The sequence below is a fragment of the Aspergillus ruber genome (genome assembly GCF_000600275.1).
Source record: "Aspergillus ruber CBS 135680 unplaced genomic scaffold scaffold00005, whole genome shotgun sequence".
Classification (NCBI taxonomy): Eukaryota; Fungi; Ascomycota; class Eurotiomycetes; order Eurotiales; family Aspergillaceae; genus Aspergillus; species Aspergillus ruber.
Window position 1 is genome coordinate 28,333 of NW_024467301.1, and position 17,941 is coordinate 46,273.

A 17,941-nucleotide genomic window follows, 5' to 3' on the forward strand; every position below is an offset into this window, starting at 1 on the left:
TCAAACGAAAGAAACGAAGGAAGTCTCTTGCTGTAGGCGAGGACGAGCAGATATATTGGCCAATAATTGCTAAAAAAGAATGGCTGGCCAACAGACAAAGGCCAAAAAGGAGTGGAAGTGCGCTGAAACGCACGAGCAAAGAATGAACGAGGGACAACAGCCCACCACAGCAGATGTTCAAAAGAAGCAGAATAAGCAGAATAAGAATAGAAGAAGGAAGAAAAAGAGAAAAAAGAGGAGAAGAACAGAGATCGAACCCCGTGACCGGCGGCAAATTCAACCGCCGAATTATTCTTAGCGCTGCTGTAAGGGGCTTTCCTATTCGGGTAATCTGCGCTTGGTCCAGACCCCGCCGCTAATCCTGATAGGGCTAGCCCACCGTGTTAATCAGGTACTAGCTGTACTGGGTATAGATCGGCAGGAGCCGACGAGGGCCCGGGGTTTTTTCCCGGATTGTGATTGGCTGCTATGGATTACCTAATATGCAGGGTCAGATGACTGATCTGATCCTGAATATGGAGGATTTACATCGGAGTACATGTATATCGTTAAACATTTACTCGTATATAGATACACTCTTGAATTGTACTGTATGCAATATGCACTGCTTGTAGAAATCGAGATTAGCCAAGCAAACCAAGCAAGCCCGCTGAAACTAGTGCCGTCTGAGGGTCCGCCACAGACCCTGAACTTTTAATATAGGAGTGGTGGCAAACAAAAAAGGGGCTTATCTTTACGGGGCCCGGTACGGTTCTATTCCGGCATTCATAGCGTGTCATGGCCACAGTGCTCTATTTCTGTGTCTACCGAGTACCTCTAGTGACAGTCAATGCACAATGCTTGTTTCTCGCTTAGTACACCGAGTCGTGCTATTTTAATGTTGTCAATGCACACTTGTTTAAGACACCCGTTGGAGAGTTATCAAAAAAGAACACCTCCGAGACATGTCGTCATAAACATCCGAGTCATAACCATAGCAGACATAACAGACATAACAGTTCGTCAATCGTTCAGATCCGCTGAATCAGGTCATATACACCCTCGCCGGCCGTCTCGGCTCATCCCGATACCTCGGTCGCGAACGGCTCCCCTTCTCCACGTATTCCACCATAGACGGGCTACTCGTGCGCCGTCTGCGCCGTCGACCCCCTGTTCCCGAGCCAGGAACATATCCAACATCAGACTCTCCACCGCTCCAGGCGCCCTGTAGATTGCACACTTTCCACAGCCAGATCAGTAGAAGCGTGCCTGCGATCGATCCGATGACGATTCCGGCGATGCCACCCCCGGATATAGTACTAGGGCAGGTGTCACCGCTGTCGGAGGACTGACGAACGAGTATCGGAGCCTGGTTGAGATGTGCGATCTAGATGAGCGGTTCGGTTCCACGGGATGAACATCGGGAGCGATCCGGGGATCTGACTTACCATTTTGGTGGATTCCTGAACCGGTGGTACGTGTACTAGGAGTACCGGAGCCAAATCTGTGCAGGATTTGTTTCTCCACGAGAATAAGAGAAAGAGAGGAGCGCCTTTTAACACATTCAAAGATGTCCTCCCGCGCTGACGTCAAGAGCACGTCTTACGACGATCGCGGCAGAGTCGGAGTCAACCATACAGCAGGATATGTCAAGTGGTATACTACTATACCATATGTATAGTGCCTGGCAGAGCTATATGTGTGTGCTAGTTGACATGCAGGACATAGCTACACCGAACCTGCATGCAATTCAGGCCCATCTCGGGCATTTTATATGGAGGAAACTGTACTATGAGTTGTGATGGTGACAGGCGGGGTAATCAGGTGATTTACATCCGGTTGAATCCTTTGGTAATGATCATCTTGCTGAGGCTTGACATGGATAAGAAAACCTGGAAGTCTGGCAGAAGTGGAGAAAGCCTCCGGAGTGTAGACATAGTAGGTAATAGAGCCGGTCAGGTCCCTGTTCTTTCGCTCCAGCATATTCAGGTCCAGTGGTTAGTGTATTGATATCTTGTGCAGAATGAAAACGGCCACTGCTTGCAGGCATAATATCTCATCTTTTTTCTGAGTTACCATTCATTCATCATTGGCCCATCTCTCGATGCCACCGGCGGCGACCAATCTTGATGTTGACGCAGGACTGAAAGTCTTAGACGCTGATTATCGACCCTGTAACCAGAACATGTCCATGTGTCTAGAGTCAATACCTCGGTATGATGAAGTGATACGAGGTTGGCGGTGGTTTACGTCTTACAATTTGGATGCTTTGAGCTTGAATCTCCAAGTAATAGAGCACCTTGTCAGTATGATAACTTACACCTTTCGTGCCAAACCTTGAAGACAAGTGGAAGAACTGTCCCAAAGGTCAATTGCGCCAGCTTGCATGAGCCGCACCGGGATGTCACGGTGCCTGGTCTAGTACGGCTGGCACCGAAAGTTCACCATTGCTATAAAGCGCCAAGCCGGTACGAAGCTATCTAAAAAGCTAACGAAACATGTCGGTGCTGTCTTATTCGTTGTCGTCTTCGAGAACTTGCCAGAGGCCTGCCGTCCTCTAACCACGCTATGTAGGTTTGGCCAAGAAATTGGGGTCAATGGGGCCTTTGATTCTTGGGTCGGAAATGTCCTATCTTCTCACTTCGCCATATCTAGAGCTACTAGGACCGAAAACGTCAGGTGAATTCGCCAACGCTCGTCCAACAACCTCAATTTTGGGGAATTATAGCCGACGCAGTAGAAGGAAGCTGGGGGCGCGACGGATGAGGGAATCATTTTCTCTATATGGTACAAGGACCACAGATTTCCCCGTTGCCGCGTTGGTTTGTGCATGAAATGTTATGGCAAACTTCTGCACCCAGGCTGTCATGGAAAGCTTCTATACCAAGAAACTTATACTACCAGAAGCCCTTGAAACACAAAAGGTTCTTTCAGCGACCGCACATGCACTGCAACCAAGCATACGTGCAAGTTGTTCACTAGGTGATTGATCCAGGGGATCCATAGATGAACGAAATAAGGGCAAGGGAAAAGGATCAGTTTGAGTCCTTCCTGTTGATTTGGTTTCGTCGGAACCTGGTTCGTTCTGACTCCAAAACAGTTGTCTTCAAAAGAACAGAAAAGAAAAGAAAAAAGGCGCAGTCACGAAAGCGCTCGGATGGCATGCTATGGAACTGATGTTCAGAATATAAAAGACTGCAGCAAAGCGCTGGTCCAAGGACCTGCATGGAAGGTTAGTTGGGATAGGAGTGGCTAACTATATCTTGACGGCCTTCTGCTACACCTAATGAGCAACCCGACGTCCCGGCAATACCTTGACTCTTTATTAGGTTAATGAATAGTTCTGTAGCAGGCGTCAAAAGCACCGCGTCAGCCTAGGCCTCCCTCTTCGCGTAAGTTGGCAGGTAAGGGAAGGTCATCCTCACTCTCAGAGGTAGTGGATGTGGGATTCCTTTGCCCTTTGTCCAAGCTAGGTTGCTGCTGAGCTTGAATACGTACTGAACCATCCTCCTCATTATCACTGATTGGATCAGGATTGTCCTGGCCCTGAGCTTCCTTTCTTCATTTGCTACCTCTCCTCTTTTGACGGGAACTGGCCAAGAAATGTCAGCTCTTTTTCTTCAATATCAAATTTCGTTGTGCACATAAACATCATGAGATCTTGGATTGTTTCAGCATTCAGTGAGCCTTTAATAGAGTGCAGAATACAATGATATTTCTCTAAATTACATGCGAATTAACATTAAACATTGCCATCAAACACTGTAATGACGGTGACAGGAATAAATGACAGGTATTCAAACCGATGAATCATCAAATTATGCATCCTATTTGGGAAATTTATGCAAAAACGGGCAGGCGACGGGCGGCCCGTGGGCGCCCGTCAAGAGCCCGCGGGTGGGCTCCATGCTGCCCTGCCCTGCCCATGGGCTCTCGCGGGCGGGCTCTGGGGGTGCCCTGCCCACCAGGGTAGATAAGAAACACAACTAGCTCTTGGGTTTGTTCATTAAACGTTATGTGAATTCTGGCTAACATAAACAAACGCCCTCTTGTGCAGAACAAAGCCATCTCATTGGGAATTTTTGCTCTGGAACCTTTGCCACTTGCGCTCAAATTATCAGTACCAAAGCAGGAAATAAAGTACTCCATAGTATGCAACAGCCAGAAGACTCTACAAAGTACTGGTCAAGGACGCTTCAGGGAGGTTACTCTACATGATAATGGTAGAATATCCTGCTAGCACTATTTCACACCAAATAGCTAAGTCCGGGATGCATTCTACCATACAAATAAATACTCGAAAGGGGGATACCGCACGCATTTTCCTCACTGCTTTGATCCAGTGACATTGGATCGATGGCAAATCGCCGCACCTTGAGTCAGTGAGGATAAGCCGTTACTCTCATTCAAGGATCGAAAATCGAAAATTGCTCCAGAAGATGATACACACCCTTACTTCGCTCGCAATGACACCTTTCCGGAAAGCTCACGAAATCACTCGGTTCCCGCGTAGCAATACGCTAGAAAGTACAATTTCCTCTTTCACGAGAAAGCAAGGAAAGTTACCATGATCGATTTAGAACACTGCGGGCAGTGCAATCTGCTCGGGATATCCTCGGAATAACAGTAATATGAAGAGAAATAGCGCCTTAGTACAGTAGTAGTATCTTCCGCCAAATCAAAATAAGAATTGACTATCTCCCGCTCAAACAGCGAACGCGTATGGTATCTCGTAGTTTTAAGTAGCTGCCTAGGAAGGCTGTGCTAAATTAAGGACGCGTTGCGTAGGGCTGAGGAACTCCACGTGGGGATCTTTCGGCCCTTCACCAACACCAAGTCTCAACAGCAACAACAACAGCAACAGCAACCAAACTTCTCCGATACCCAATTCAATTGCTGATACAACACTATCCACGTAACCCGTACCTCGCTTAGCGTGGCTCCTACCATGTCATATTCAAGGAATTATCATGGAACGTACCGGCCAAATCATGTCCGCCACTACGCTACACCCCTGTGGGGCTGGGCTTGCGTATACTCAACGGCGACACCTCACCTTTATGCATCGTTAGTGATAATCTAAACCGAGGCATCACCGAGGGAAAGAGTATATAAAGGGGTGGTAGTCCGGTATCATTCTCTATCGCTCATCGACATCCTCACCTATAAGTACAAACCACTTTTACGTCCCCCTCTCGATTCTGCATTTTACGAAACTATACACACCGAACGGATATATAAACAACAAGTCTAAAATCAACATGCACGGTCATCACAATCACCATGGTCCCCCCGGCGGCGGTCACCACGGCGGTCCGGGAGGCCCTGGAGGCCCAGGTGGCTTTGGCGGTCCTGGTGGCTTCGGAGGTCCTGGGGGACCTGGCGGCCCTGGACATCATGGCCATCACCACGGACACCACGCGCAAGGAGATTTTGGTGGTCCCGGTCCCATGGGCCACAGCCCCGGCTTCGAGAAATTCGGTCCACCGGGCGTCGGTCCCCACGATAACCCGCCTCCATACAACCACATCGAAGGACCCGGGTCCGGATTTGGTGGTCCAGGCCCCAACCATGGTCCTGGATTCGGGCCTGGACCTGGACCTCAGGGACACCATGGACCTTCTGGTGGTTTTGGTGGTCCAGGCGGTTTCGGTGGTCCTAGACCGGCTGATTTCGGACATTATGGTGGTCCTCATGGGCACCATGGGCATCATGGTCATCATGGTCATCACGGACCGGTATGCTTAAATTCATCTAAAGAAAAAATACGTTGAACGATTTGCTAACTGCGGTCCAAAGCATTAGCTTCAACAGCAACATCACCACGGACTTCTGGGGAAGATTTTGCATCACCGTCACCACTAACTATGATCACTGTGGCATGACATGAATTTGGATTAGATTGAAAAGCGTTTCTGTCCGTTTGATATAAGATTGATATCCAATCTTGATATTGTGTTTGTTTAATTCCGTTAATGTTATATTTACTCGATTGAATCATATATAAACCAATGTTAAAGATAGAAACATTAAAATAAACCATGAAAATGAACAAGAACAAAACCCGAACCCTTTGCATAGTATATTTAATCCAAAGCAAGAAACAGAACACCAATCCCAGCCGTAGGCAATTTGCATATGTTCATAAACCATACACCAAAATCATTATCGTCCCGTGATATAATCCTTGTTTTCGATCGTTACACTCTTTGTCATATGGTTGACCTTGTACACTCCCACCAGGCGAGAGGCAAGTTCGAACTACTGATTGTCAGGTAACGGTTTAATAAAAGTGGAGGGAAAAAACTTACCATATTGTTTCTAAGCGAAATGACGATAAATTGTGCATTCTTCGTTCTTTCCTTGATATATGACGCCACAATCGATACCTAGCCAGTCAGTAAATACCCTTATAATTGATAGGAGGCAAACTCACGTTTCTGAAGTCGAGGGCAGCATCAATCTCGTCCATGACATACAGCGGCGTGGGTTTGTAATGGTGGAGTGCAAACACCAACGCCAAACTGGACAACGTCTTCTCACCACCAGACAAGTTACTGATGTTCTTCCAGCTCTTCTTCGGCGGCATCACGGAGAACATGATGCCCTCTGAGAAAGGATCGAGCGAGTCGACCAGTTCCAGTTCCGCGTTACCACCCATGGTGATCATTTGGTACATTTCCTTCAAACGGAGCGAGATAGTACTAAAGCCCTCCATGAATCCATTAAGGCGAGCAGATCGGAGACCATCCAGGCGTGCCTTGGCGCTATCACGGGATGCCAGTGCTGTGGCCAGATCGGCGGAACGGGACGAGTGTTCAGCTGTACGGCGGCGGTATTCTTCAATGACTGATAGGTCGACCGCCGCGCTCTGGGTCTTCTCCTCGAGTGCTGCGATGACAGCTTTCAGAGAATCCTTGTCCATTTCGTCCAGCTCATCTTTAGTGAAGGTTTGGAGTTCTGCGGGTTCCTGTTCATCATCGCCAAGGTCACTAACATTCTGAAGAGTCAAGCTCGACAGCTTCTCCTGCCAGTAACGTCCTCGCTTCTCGTTTTCGGAAAGGGCCTTTTGATTCTCCTCGAGTTTGTTGCGCATTTCAATCTCGGAAGCCCGGCTCTCGTTCAATTCCGCAACTCTATCATCCAACTCATCCTTCGTAGACTTTAGTTCACCCTTCTTTGTCTCGAGAGCCTACACCGTATTAATTAGCCAGGGTCAACAGAGCATGTAGTAATATAATATTACCTCTTGAGCATCCTCAACCCTTTGCCTCCAGCCAGATGCATCGTTGGACTGATTCTCCACATCTGCCTCCAACTTCTCCAGGCCCTCAGATACTTGCTCAAGTTCCTTCTCAGCATCAGCACGAGATTTCTGGTGCTTGGCAATCTGCTTCTCATTTTTGGACTTCTCGACTTCAGCGTTGGAGATCTCATCAGCAAGAAGGCCGATCTGCTCCTTCAGACCGTCGACCTTTGCCTTCTGGCTTCGCAACCGGACACCACCAACTTCCATGATCTTGTCTTGGAGGGTTTGGATTTCCTCCTCAATCCCGCCCCTTTGTTCACGGAGTCCTTCAATTTCCTCCTCAAGGGAAGCAATCTGCTTCTCGAGAGCGGCCGCCTGGCCAACGTCGCCCTTGGAAGGCTTGTGCTCTACGCCCAATTCCTTGACTCTGCGCTGGGCATCAGTAAGAGCACGACTGGCACTTTCAATTTCGAGCGTGATCTTCTGGATTTTGGTATCGACTCGAGGGATCTCTTCGGTCTTCTCGCGGATCATAGCCTCAATATTCCGTTGCTTCTCCTGGAAGACGAGAAATTTCCTTTCTGTCTCCTCGAGGTTTTCCTCCAATTTGGCGACTTGTTCCCTACTCGTGTCGGCGACCTGCTTCGAAGACATTCCACCGCGAGCAACGCGTGTTCCACCACCACTCATGGTACCGGACACGTCGATGAGTTGACCGTCCAGTGTCACGACACGCCAGCGACGAGCACCATAAGCGATGCGGTTTGCATGTTCAAGGTCCTTGGCAACCAGTGTGTTTTGCATAACACTGTAGAAAGCTGGTGCAAACTTCGGATCCTTGGGCTTGACGAGGTCGAAAAGACGTGGGACACTTTCGGGTGTGTAAATGCTCGACATGTCCCTGCGGGGCAAACGGTCGAGAAGGATGAAGTTGGCACGACCAAGGTTGTTCTTCCTGAGATAGTCGATACATTGCTGACCAACCTCAACGGACTCCACAACCATGTTCTCCAGCGCCGGGCACGCGGTCGAAATGGCGACATCGTATTTCTCGTCGATCGTACCAAGGTTTCCTAATCTTCCATGGAATCCATCAATACGCCCAGACTCCTTGAGACGCATAAGACCGGTCAATACGCTGCCACGGTTCTGAGTACTTTGCAGGCTGGCCCTCGCCTCGTCCGCCTTTTGACGTGCACTAGAAACGTGGGTGCGAACCTCCGGCTCCCGTTGAGAGTACTTCTTGAGGTCGCTCTTGAGCTTGGCCACTTCCTCCTCCAGCGTAGCTCTCTGGGACTTGTGCTCTTCCAGGTCGTCTTGTTTGGCGGTAAGCGTTTCCTCAATCGACGAGACCTTCGACTGCGCTTCTTCTAACAGGACGGTACCAGCGTTGCTTCTCTCGCGAAGGATGTCAAGTTCACTTTGCGCAACAGCAACCGCAGACTGTTTCTTGTTGATCTTCTCGTCCCATGGCTCCAAGGATCGTTGCTTGGCAGTAATCTTATCGGATAGGCCTTGTGTCTTGCCCTTCAGTCCGTCACGAATGGTCGACAGCTCTTCTTCTTCAACCTTCATCTCCTTCTCGAGATCGTTGGTTTCCGCCGTCTTCTTCTCTATATCATCAGTGTGCTTTTCGACCAAACTCTGGCATTCAGATGCCGCGAGGCGTGTAGAGTGCATGGACTTTTCGAGCTTTTTCTGCTTTCCAATAAGGAACTTCTTCTTCTCATCGAATTTGACCGATTCCTTATCGTACTTGGCCATTTCTTTCGTCAAGCTCTGGACTTCTTTCTCCATGCTCTCGTATTCCTTCAACCCACGTTTGTAAGCTTTTTCGAGATCCTTAATGCCAGACTGGTTGCCTTCGTGTTTCTCGAGCTCGAGATTCAGGAGTTCCTGCATTTGCAAGATCGCTTCTTCTGTGACACGAATGTTATCAACGCATTCGTTGATGTAAATCTGGTACAAGGCCGACTGTTTCTCTGCCATATCGTTCTCGTCGCGAATATAGGAAAGCGCCTTGTTCTTCTTATCCTCGAGACCCGCCTTCTCCTTCTCTACATGTTGGACACGGTTGTTCTTCTCGACACAGATGTCGTTCAACGATTCGAGTTCGTTGGCAGCTTCGTCAATAGGAGTTTTGTATTTTGACGTGCCGATAATGTCTTCGAGGTATTCCAGAAGGCCATCCTCGTGCTCGTTGGCCGCTTTGGATTTCATCTGCGAAATGGATTCGACCTCACCTTGCAAGATGAGGAAACGCTTGTGGTCGAGGTCGACTCCGCGGTCGCGCAGGAATGCTCCGACTGTGTTAAAGCTGCTTTCTTTGCCGTTCATGTAGTATTTGCTGGTGTTATTCTTAAACGCTTTGCGTGAAATTATCAGTTGGGAATCTGGGACTACTTCATGTTGTCCGTTCGGCAGATCCACGACCTCCTGAAAATGGACTTCGACTTCACAGTACGGCAGGTCGGGGTGGTCCACGGAGTTATGAATAAGGGCCGAAATCTTGCCCTGTCTCATCTTGCTGGCTCGGAAACCAAACACGAACAGGAGGGCATCGATAACGTTCGATTTTCCGGATCCGTTTGGTCCGACGACGGAGGAGAATGATGCGTGGAACGGCCCGACAATCTGTTGTCCTGCATAACTCTTGAAATTTGTTAGAACTAAAGTTGTCATCATCAAGCGGGTCTTCGGCCCTTCGGGTTCCTGGGGCTCTGGCGGCGCAACGTTGCGGGATTTTATCATAATATCCATGGGCTTTTCGAGGACTGTCGTGTTCGAGTTGATAATTGAAATCTGCGACCTTTGCTCCTCTGCGGACTTCGGCGTATGGTTCACGGCGGAGTCGGTGATATCGGCGAGCGGCGCAACACTGCTTCGTCGTGACGGCGCTTGCGATTGCGGCGATGCTGATGTCTCTGGAGTTGGGAGTGAGGACTTTTCCGGATGGGTTATGGGGCCACTACTCTGGCGGGGGTGATCCATACTCTTTCTCTTTAAAGATGCTGCCGCTACCTGTGAAGGCGACTGGGGGTCTCCTCCCATACTAGCGATGGAATCGCCATCTTCGTTCGAGTCGCTGGCCTGCGACGTCTGTACAGGCTCGCCTGACATCGATCGTCGTGACTTTCGTGCGGGGCGCGCAGTACTCGGGGTAGCTGGTTCAGCGGTGGGGGCTCTGGACGCTCTCGATGCTCTCGACACTGGTCTCGAGGCCGTAGAGGCCCTCGAAGAGGCCCTTGAAGTTGTGGAGGCCGAGGAGGCGGCCGAAGCCGTGGATTGTCGTCGAGACTGTCTGCTCATGGATTGTCTTGGCATGGACTGTCTGCTTATCGAAGTTCTCTTGGGGACCGGAGTGTACTCCTCTTCTTCCTCCTCTTCATCGTCGTCGTCTTCTCCGCCGTGGTTGGAGGGGGTCGGGGTGACATTGCCGGAGTCTTCTGAATCGGGCGTCGATTCGACAACGTAGCTTCTTCGGGGGGCAGAACGGCGCGACGGCCTGCCCTTTGCGATTGTCGACATCTTCAGGTATATTATGCGAGCAACAATCGCATCAAGGCGAGAAGGTGTTGTGGTCGTCGATGTTCGTTGATTTTCGGCGGCGGTGGAAAGTGGGCGGTTGTTTACCTTTTCGCCGCATCGGGAAAGGCGTCTTTTTCTGCCACAACAAATAACACCGCCCTGCTTATGTCACTGATACGATATGTAAATTACGGTAACTTATGGCAGAAAAGACGATGAAAGGAAGACAGGAAAACAACAACAGCAATCGAATAGGCAAACACCATGGCTCCGTGGGACGATTTTGACGCCATATTTTCCTTTAACAGGAACTTTGTGTATGATGGCAAGGTCATTGAGCAGATCACCTCCAACCGTCGTGTGCTAGAGAACAGGCTCTTCGCAGACCGACTGCTAGCCTTGCTCGGGGTCAAAGCAGGTAAGTGGCAGACTACGAAGTTGTCAATACCAGCCAGTAGATGGACGCTGATTGTGCGCGCTTAGTTACGAAGCTCTATCCTCCCAGATCAAATTCAGACCTCCGGACGCTCGTTGGGCACATTACCTCGTCGTCGCTGGACATCCATCACAAGCAAGCGTTGATCTACTATATCCTGAAGGACTGCCGTACTGCTGGGGATGCCGCCCCACATTTTGCGCGTAAATGCCACTTGCCGGAGAAGTACAGGCTGTTCATTGAAGGATTATGGAATTTAGATCGCTTGGAATTCAGGGTATGTTGCTCTGGTGGAAGCAGTGATGATATGGACTGACAGTCGACCTTCTTAGCGCGCCGTTGAATTTCTGACCGAGCCCTCCATCATCCCGACCTTTCCAGACGAGATCCTTTATGCCCTTACCCTCTCGAACCTCCCGAAACACGATGACAGCCTCGTCATGGCCTACTACTTTACCGTCAGTCCGCCGCTTGCGACAGAGAAGGTCCAGAAAGCATTCTTCGCAACCCTTTGCCGCGCTAGTATTACGGAAGCATTTTACTTCACGAGAAAGAACGACGAGTCGCTGCGCCGTAGCTATCTCGAACAATTGATCGTATTAGTCCACAAGACTACCGCCGGTCAAATACGAAGCAAACGGGCCATGGAGCTTACTAGTCTTCCATTGGACGAGAAGGAGGAACAATGGTTTGAGGAGGCTCTTCTTCAAGGAAGCGCAAAGGCGCTGCACGGTGCCAAGGATACTGTCATGATGCGACGACTTGCGACGGGAAAACTAAGCGGACTCTCTGCAGACCTTGAGTCTTTGGGTGGAAAGAAGGTGGATGGTTTGAACTGGGATGTTCTTAAACAGAGCATGCCCGTACGCAACACATAATACCCCGGTGGTAGTAATATTGAATGTGGTGTGTCGATATGCTTGTTCATGGATAATTTGACATGGGATTGTAGTCGCATTGCAAACACAGCCGGAGTTATGGTGTTCACCTTTTAGCCTTAGCATGAATGAATCCTGCTTTCTCTTAATCTACCATCTTATCTTTATAATTAATGTAATTCGTAAACCAAATTGTCTACAGATGCCTACTGTTCGTATTGTAATATTACCGAAAAATAACGTACATCACCGCAGACATCGCTCTTCACCTCGACAACCTCTCTGCCTACACGTCTATTCTTCGCTGAAAAGAGCATCTCCTCGCTTTTTCTTTTTTTTTTTAAAAAAATTTCAAACGTTAGATTAATAATTAGGGTTTCTATTCAGGCTCTCGGTGAGTTTTTCTAGGCCTGTTGAAGGTTTGTCGTGAACCATTCGTTACTAGGCCTTATCACCGCAGAATCCTCTCCTTGGGGAGCTCCGGCCATAGAGACATCAAAATGGTCGTCTGCAATTTCTTCCTACAAGGCCGGTGCAGATTTGGAGGTAAGTCTTCACATGTGTATATTTCATGATCTCTGTCACTAACGCTTATCAGACCGTTGCAAAAATGAACATCCGGGCCAAGCTACAATGGGCACGTCGGGGAACCGCTTTGGGGCTCTCTCTGGCGGAGGAGGTTTCGGAAGTACGTTCACTCTTTTTGATATGGCATGTGCTACTCAGCTAACTAGTGCTAGGCCGCACAGGGCCCCAGGCTCAACAATCGCAAAAGTAAGTCAACGATTACTCTACTTTCGTCTGTTAGGTTACTCACGGATTACAGCTACAGCATTAACGCGGATGATATCAAAACCGACTTGACCGCTGGTAAAGGACGGCCAGAATGGGTTTTCTCATGCTTTGGTCCTGGGCGGAACGCTCCAAGGCAACTCTTTGGAGGTCCCCAACGCGAACACAGTTTTGAAGAACTACGGCTACGGCATTACGAAGCAGCAGCAACAGGAAACGCAGAGCAAGCGGTACAGGAAGCTCAGATGCTCTATGCAGAATCAGTGAATCAGATGGAAGCTGCACTGCGTGATATCAGCGGAGCTATCAAATATATCCTGGACGGGGCCAACGAACACCCGAACCGTATCGATATTGCAGAGGGTAAGACTGGTCCTGGTCCTGGTCCTTCTTTCTCTCAGCCGTCAGCATTTGGAACCCCATCCTTCGACCAGCCTTCCGGGGTTGGTCAGTCAGCATTTGGAAAACCGTCAGCATTTGGTCAGCCTTCAACCTTCGGGCAACCCTCTGCGCCTGCGCAGCCCTCTGGTTTTGGGCAGCCAAGCGCCCTAGGAACAGGTTCAGCATTTGGACAGCCATCGGGTGTAGGAGGAGGGTCTACTTTCGGTAAGCCGGCGTTTGGACAACCCAGCCTTGGTCAGCCGTCCGCTGGTCCACCGTCCTCATTTGGCCAACCGGCATTCGGGCAACCTTCGTTCGGTCAGCCGTCCGCACCGGGAGCAGGTCCGTTTGGAAAGCCTACCACTGTGTCGCCTTTTGCCCAGATATCGGGTCAGAATCAACAACCAGGTGGCGGTTTTGGTCAACCATCCGGACAGACTGCTTCTCCATTCGCGCAAATAGGTCAACAACCGCAACCGCAACCCGCTCCAGCAGGATTTGGTCAACCTTCTACAACTGGCTTCGGCCAGCCCTCACAAACAGCGTCGCCATTTGGCCAACCAGCAGCCCCATTCGGTCAACCAACACAAACCCCATTCGGAGCCGCTGCTCAGCAACCGCAACAACAACCCACGCCCTCACCATTCGGTCAACCCGCCGCTGGTGGATTTGGCCAGCCTACTGGCGCACCTACAGGATTTGGTCAGCCAGTTCAGACCCCAGCCCAAGCCCCAACCCAAGCCCCAGTCCAGGCCCCAGCCCAGGCTCCAATTCCATCACAACCGGCGGGCACAGGACCACCGCCGGTAATCAGGGTCGACGACTCCAAAGAACTCAATCCCATCCCCCCTCTAAACGGCCAGACCATCCGAAACTCTCTCACGAACAAGCTCACTACGTGGAAGGGTCAACCAGTGGATTACATCAATGATGCGCCGTGTTATTTGCATCCGCAGGATCGGCAGACCTGGGTTCGTATTTTTTTCCCTGATGGGCCGCCAGAACAGGCCAGTCTTAGAGATGCGCAAGGGAAGCCGGAGGAATATACACCAGAGATTATGGAGCAGTATGAGTTCTTTATGCAGAATGGGTATTTCAGGGATGGCGTTATTCCGAGTGTGCCGCCAAAGACGGAGTGGGTGAGCTTTGATTTCTGATCGTTTTACAGCATTTTTTACGCGACTACTGTAATATACCATGGACAAAAGTCGTTACTTGCTTACTGCTTCCACCATACAGCATTTAGCATATGGCAATGGAACAATAATCTTTTAAATCCGTATCATTTTTGTATTCAGGTTCTATAGGGTATATAAGCCGACTCCACAGGACATCCGAAGTAATCAAACCCCAATGTCCCGCAAGCCAACCACACGTACCATCCCAGTTACGAGACAGCACTAACAACCCCTCCCCTAATCCGTTCGTAACGAAACGAACGAATTTAAGCAGCAATGGTAACCTCAACCTCAACACCAGCCTCGATGTTGATGATGATCTGCTTAACGATCTCGGTGGGGGCAAGCAGGCTGTTCCAGTTAGCATCCAATTCCTTCGTATCTAACTCATTCGGGAAAAAGTGCACGTACTCTATGAGACGCTTGTGGATGCGCATCTCAAACTTGTCCCAGGTCTTCGAACCCTCACCGTTGGGGGTCTTACGGGTGGAGATGTGAAGGGACTTGGTGGGCAGACGGACGGGGCCCTTGACCTGGAGGGACTTAGAGCGGGCACGGTCGATGAGCTCCGAGCAGACCTTCTCGAGGGCGGCGACCTTGCGAGAAGTAAGGGTGATACGGATCTTGTGGACCTTCTATAATTCGAAGAGTTGTTAGCATTGGACAATTGACGGGATCCCATTGAGATAGACGTACAGGGCCCTCGCCGAAATCCTTCTCGGGCTTCTGGAAAGACATGTTGACCGTTGTATTGAGAGATGCTGCACAATGTTAATTAGACAAACTATGACAAGAGCGAGAGAAGAACGTACAGGCTACTGCCAATCAAGACCTGAACTGCGTGGCTCGGTAAGGTGATGATGGCCGTTGAGGTTGAAAATACACGGTTTTCGCTTGGCCCAGAAATTGATAACGATTTGGCGCTTTTCTTGTGTGGGCAGAAGCCTTGGCGCTCGCCTATCTGGCGCTAACCACTTCGGGAAACAGACTCCCGCCGACGTCGCCATAGCCATATAGGTACAGATACAGGTATAAGTACAGGTTGCCAGTGCTACAGAGCAATATTGTTCTTGATACCCTTGCTATATTCTTTTTCTTTTGGTTCTAGTTCTTTTCTTCATTCAACGTTTTAATGACTGATCTACCTCCCCTCGCTGCGGTTCCACCACCCGCGGTCCGGATTACGCTACAAGAGGCCGAGTGGGAAGCATGTATAGATGCATGGACGATGCTTCTGGGAATCCGGATAGGCTCGCCATCAAAAATATTCCAGGATGTTATACCAAAGGATGAGTCTACTGTCTTTTTCCTATCCTCTTTCTACAACCAACTGGCCACCTCGGGGGAAGCAGGTCTAAAGCTGGGACCAAAAGGACGAGCACTTCGAAAGCTATCCTTCTTGCTCACAAGACGTATACTACTAGATCTATCTTCACCACCGGTAGATCTACTCTCTTGGAACTTCCTGGGCAACTTTTGCTGTTGTTATTCGTCTAGTGCAGCCCTGAAACGCTTACTATCAGATGCATGGGATAAACACCATGAAACCATCACAGTCAGCGTTGAGAAGGCGAAATCCTCAGTCATCAAACAACTCATGAACAAGAAGACTTCTGATGCCCCCGCTGTCAATGCGGATATCTGCACGTTGACGATTCTGGCCTCGACTTTACCTGCATGTGGTCAGGTGCTTATGGCGGGTTCTGACTACCTCGATACCCTCTCAGATGCATATCAAGCGCAACCCAGAGAGGCTCTGCGGAGGGTTTTCGTTGCCAACATTTACGTTGGGTTAACATCGTTACTGAAGTCGAAGCCGAACCTTTCGTCTCTCTTGGATCAGCTCTTTGGTCTCAAGGCGACTGCGGGGGTTGGCACGCCAAAGACAAGAAAAGAGCCTACACTGCTCTCTGACTTGATTTGCAGTTCTGATTTGCTTGCTCGTCTAGAGAAATATCTCTCAGACCACCCGCAGAAACGCGGGGAGGATCTAGTATCCAGTCTGCGAACATATCAAACAGAATCGAGGGTGTTCCATCATCGCTATCAAAAGAAGAAAAAGACGGTCGAGAAGGGCAAGGACCGAGACGCACCTGTATCTAGTGGTGAAGAGCTGCACGCACACAGGATGTCTCTCGTCACGCAAATCCAAGATCTCTTCCCAGACCTGGGATCAGGATATGTCATCCGACTACTGGACTACTACGGCGATAACCCTGAAACAGTGGTTGCACACCTTCTCGACTCTTCTCTCCCTCCTGAACTCCAATCCCTCGACCAAACTGAAGATCTCTTCATTCCACAATCCATCATCAACCCTGATCCCATGGCACCAAACTCACCACCTCCCGAGATCGCTGAAGCGGATGAATCATTCGCACGTAAGAATATCTTCGACAATGACGTGGACCTCGCAGAACTCGCCCACTCTAACGATCCAGCTGCCCGCAGCAAACTCCGTTTCGGTCGCGAAAACGACCTCACAGCCGACGACATCCTCGCAGACCGCTCCAAGCACGCTGCTAATAAGGCAGCTATCATCTCCGCCCTGGCGACCTTCGACTCTGACGATGATGAACGCGATGATACGTATGACGCCGCTGACGTGGGCGGTACCGTTGACACTGTCCCCGCCAGCACAGACGCCGAGGTAGAAGCGCAAAACCGTCGCACCACGGCTGAGGATTTGGACCTCTCCCTGTTTAAATCTTACAGATCGAATCCTGGACTGTTTACACGCGACTCAGCCACCCGCCGCTCCCAACCACGGACGTCGTTGAAGGGCGAGACGGGAATGACTGATGAGGCGATCGAGGGATGGGCGGTTATGCTGCAGCGCGATCCGAAACGTCTGTCGAAACTCGAGGATAGACTCGCACTTTCGGCTGGAACGCCGGGTGGAGCTATGGCGCAGCCCGAATTAGCGCCCACATCGTACAGAAAGCCGCGTGCTGATGAAGAGTCGGAAGAGAGTGATGCACATGGTGGTTTTGGAGGTAGAGGCCGGGGACGTGGCCGTGGGGGCCCAAGAGGTGGTGGACGTGGTCGCGGTAGAGGCGGTGGTAGAGGGGGTGGTGCTTCTGGGGAACAGAGTACGGCTGCTTCTCGCCAACGGAAAGAAGAGAATAAGAGTAGTAGGGCGAATCATAACCGGAGGCAGCAGAGGGCTAGGAAGATTGCGAGGGGTGGTGGCTTGCCTGGGTGATTGCTGGATATTATAATGTTGCATTAATGAAGCGTTTACCTTTATTCAGAGAATAGACGATTGCTACTTATAGATACATGCATTGGCGGCGATATATATCACCTATTTTTATACATTACTACTATATCGTACGCACTTCAGCCTTTACTTCTCTGCTCCCAGACTCTACAGTAAAACTAAATACGATCTAGATAACGACCTCTATACTAAAAATACTCTTCGCTTCATTGTATAGTTGTTGACTACTCGTACTAATCGGGAAACTCTTAGTGGATGCTCCGTTAATGCCTCATAGTACGGGAAACAGCACTTTCC

The 17,941-nt window shown here is 49.9% G+C and overlaps 8 protein-coding genes across 8 annotated transcripts; 4 read left to right on the forward strand and 4 right to left on the reverse strand.

Annotated features, from left to right (window-relative positions):
• Nucleotides 1–649: 649 nt before the first annotated feature.
• Nucleotides 650–1,509, reverse strand: EURHEDRAFT_409635 (uncharacterized protein; the record flags this gene model as incomplete). Its single annotated transcript, XM_040781139.1, has 2 exons — nucleotides 1,428–1,509; nucleotides 650–1,348 (listed from the first exon to the last, which is right to left on the reverse strand). Coding segments are annotated over exons 1-2 (322 nt in total), but the record flags the coding sequence as incomplete, so codon positions are not given.
• Nucleotides 1,510–5,240: 3,731 nt separating this feature from the next.
• EURHEDRAFT_400434 (uncharacterized protein) lies at nucleotides 5,241–5,753 on the forward strand (the record flags this gene model as incomplete). The annotated part of the gene is made up of 1 exon (XM_040780013.1): nucleotides 5,241–5,753. The coding sequence occupies one exon, from the start codon at nucleotides 5,241–5,243 to the stop codon at nucleotides 5,751–5,753; it is 513 nt and encodes a 170-aa protein (XP_040641098.1).
• A 253-nt stretch (nucleotides 5,754–6,006) lies between these two features.
• On the reverse strand, nucleotides 6,007–7,234 carry EURHEDRAFT_293062 (P-loop containing nucleoside triphosphate hydrolase protein). The gene is made up of 4 exons (XM_040778240.1): nucleotides 7,226–7,234; nucleotides 6,416–7,171; nucleotides 6,291–6,368; nucleotides 6,007–6,204 (listed from the first exon to the last, which is right to left on the reverse strand). Exons 2-4 carry the CDS (start codon nucleotides 7,073–7,075, stop codon nucleotides 6,145–6,147), a joined length of 798 nt encoding a protein of 265 aa, XP_040641099.1. The 5' UTR covers nucleotides 7,076–7,171; nucleotides 7,226–7,234; the 3' UTR covers nucleotides 6,007–6,144.
• EURHEDRAFT_293057 (uncharacterized protein) lies at nucleotides 7,090–10,843 on the reverse strand. The gene is made up of 2 exons (XM_040778239.1): nucleotides 10,222–10,843; nucleotides 7,090–10,152 (listed from the first exon to the last, which is right to left on the reverse strand). Exons 1-2 carry the CDS (start codon nucleotides 10,754–10,756, stop codon nucleotides 7,196–7,198), a joined length of 3,492 nt encoding a protein of 1,163 aa, XP_040641100.1. The 5' UTR covers nucleotides 10,757–10,843; the 3' UTR covers nucleotides 7,090–7,195.
• A 134-nt stretch (nucleotides 10,844–10,977) lies between these two features.
• On the forward strand, nucleotides 10,978–12,224 carry EURHEDRAFT_473194 (ELYS family protein). The gene is made up of 3 exons (XM_040785365.1): nucleotides 10,978–11,174; nucleotides 11,240–11,469; nucleotides 11,525–12,224. The coding sequence occupies exons 1-3, from the start codon at nucleotides 11,021–11,023 to the stop codon at nucleotides 12,068–12,070; spliced, it is 930 nt and encodes a 309-aa protein (XP_040641101.1). The 5' UTR covers nucleotides 10,978–11,020; the 3' UTR covers nucleotides 12,071–12,224.
• Nucleotides 12,225–12,359: 135 nt separating this feature from the next.
• EURHEDRAFT_384261 (FG-nucleoporin nup42) lies at nucleotides 12,360–14,772 on the forward strand. The gene is made up of 4 exons (XM_040779608.1): nucleotides 12,360–12,616; nucleotides 12,669–12,758; nucleotides 12,811–12,844; nucleotides 12,897–14,772. Exons 1-4 carry the CDS (start codon nucleotides 12,571–12,573, stop codon nucleotides 14,398–14,400), a joined length of 1,674 nt encoding a protein of 557 aa, XP_040641102.1. The 5' UTR covers nucleotides 12,360–12,570; the 3' UTR covers nucleotides 14,401–14,772.
• On the reverse strand, nucleotides 14,510–15,317 carry S10a (40S ribosomal protein uS10). The gene is made up of 4 exons (XM_040781140.1): nucleotides 15,234–15,317; nucleotides 15,118–15,182; nucleotides 14,833–15,056; nucleotides 14,510–14,772 (listed from the first exon to the last, which is right to left on the reverse strand). Exons 2-4 carry the CDS (start codon nucleotides 15,157–15,159, stop codon nucleotides 14,688–14,690), a joined length of 351 nt encoding a protein of 116 aa, XP_040641103.1. The 5' UTR covers nucleotides 15,160–15,182; nucleotides 15,234–15,317; the 3' UTR covers nucleotides 14,510–14,687.
• Nucleotides 15,318–15,445: 128 nt separating this feature from the next.
• Nucleotides 15,446–17,760, forward strand: EURHEDRAFT_409641 (ASCC2 family CUE domain-containing protein). The gene has a single exon (XM_040781141.1). The coding sequence runs from the start codon at nucleotides 15,554–15,556 to the stop codon at nucleotides 17,624–17,626; it is 2,073 nt and encodes a 690-aa protein (XP_040641104.1). The 5' UTR covers nucleotides 15,446–15,553; the 3' UTR covers nucleotides 17,627–17,760.
• Nucleotides 17,761–17,941: the final 181 nt, after the last annotated feature.

Excerpts from the sequence above, each read along its gene's own strand:
- EURHEDRAFT_293062 (XM_040778240.1), bottom strand. The coding sequence starts at position 7,075 with ATGCGCAACAAACTCGAGGAGAATCAAAAGGCCCTTTCCGAAAACGAG. Across the intron at positions 6,369-6,415 it reads CTGCCCTCGACTTCAGAAAC|GTATCGATTGTGGCGTCATA; the intron begins GTGAGTTTGCCT and ends CTGACTGGCTAG. Across the intron at positions 6,205-6,290 it reads TTTCGCTTAGAAACAATATG|GTCAACCATATGACAAAGAG; the intron begins GTAAGTTTTTTC and ends GGAGTGTACAAG.
- EURHEDRAFT_293057 (XM_040778239.1), bottom strand. The coding sequence starts at position 10,756 with ATGTCGACAATCGCAAAGGGCAGGCCGTCGCGCCGTTCTGCCCCCCGA. Across the intron at positions 10,153-10,221 it reads AGCATCTTTAAAGAGAAAGA|AGACATCAGCATCGCCGCAA; the intron begins GTATGGATCACC and ends TCCCAACTCCAG.
- EURHEDRAFT_473194 (XM_040785365.1), top strand. The coding sequence starts at position 11,021 with ATGGCTCCGTGGGACGATTTTGACGCCATATTTTCCTTTAACAGGAAC. Across the intron at positions 11,175-11,239 it reads CTTGCTCGGGGTCAAAGCAG|TTACGAAGCTCTATCCTCCC; the intron begins GTAAGTGGCAGA and ends GTGCGCGCTTAG. Across the intron at positions 11,470-11,524 it reads TAGATCGCTTGGAATTCAGG|CGCGCCGTTGAATTTCTGAC; the intron begins GTATGTTGCTCT and ends CGACCTTCTTAG.
- EURHEDRAFT_384261 (XM_040779608.1), top strand. The coding sequence starts at position 12,571 with ATGGTCGTCTGCAATTTCTTCCTACAAGGCCGGTGCAGATTTGGAG. Across the intron at positions 12,759-12,810 it reads TGGCGGAGGAGGTTTCGGAA|GCCGCACAGGGCCCCAGGCT; the intron begins GTACGTTCACTC and ends AACTAGTGCTAG. Across the intron at positions 12,845-12,896 it reads CAGGCTCAACAATCGCAAAA|CTACAGCATTAACGCGGATG; the intron begins GTAAGTCAACGA and ends CACGGATTACAG.
- S10a (XM_040781140.1), bottom strand. The coding sequence starts at position 15,159 with ATGTCTTTCCAGAAGCCCGAGAAGGATTTCGGCGAGGGCCCT. Across the intron at positions 15,057-15,117 it reads AGGATTTCGGCGAGGGCCCT|AAGGTCCACAAGATCCGTAT; the intron begins GTACGTCTATCT and ends TTCGAATTATAG. Across the intron at positions 14,773-14,832 it reads ATCCACAAGCGTCTCATAGA|CCTGCTTGCCCCCACCGAGA; the intron begins GTACGTGCACTT and ends TAACTGGAACAG.
- EURHEDRAFT_409641 (XM_040781141.1), top strand. The coding sequence starts at position 15,554 with ATGACTGATCTACCTCCCCTCGCTGCGGTTCCACCACCCGCGGTCCGG.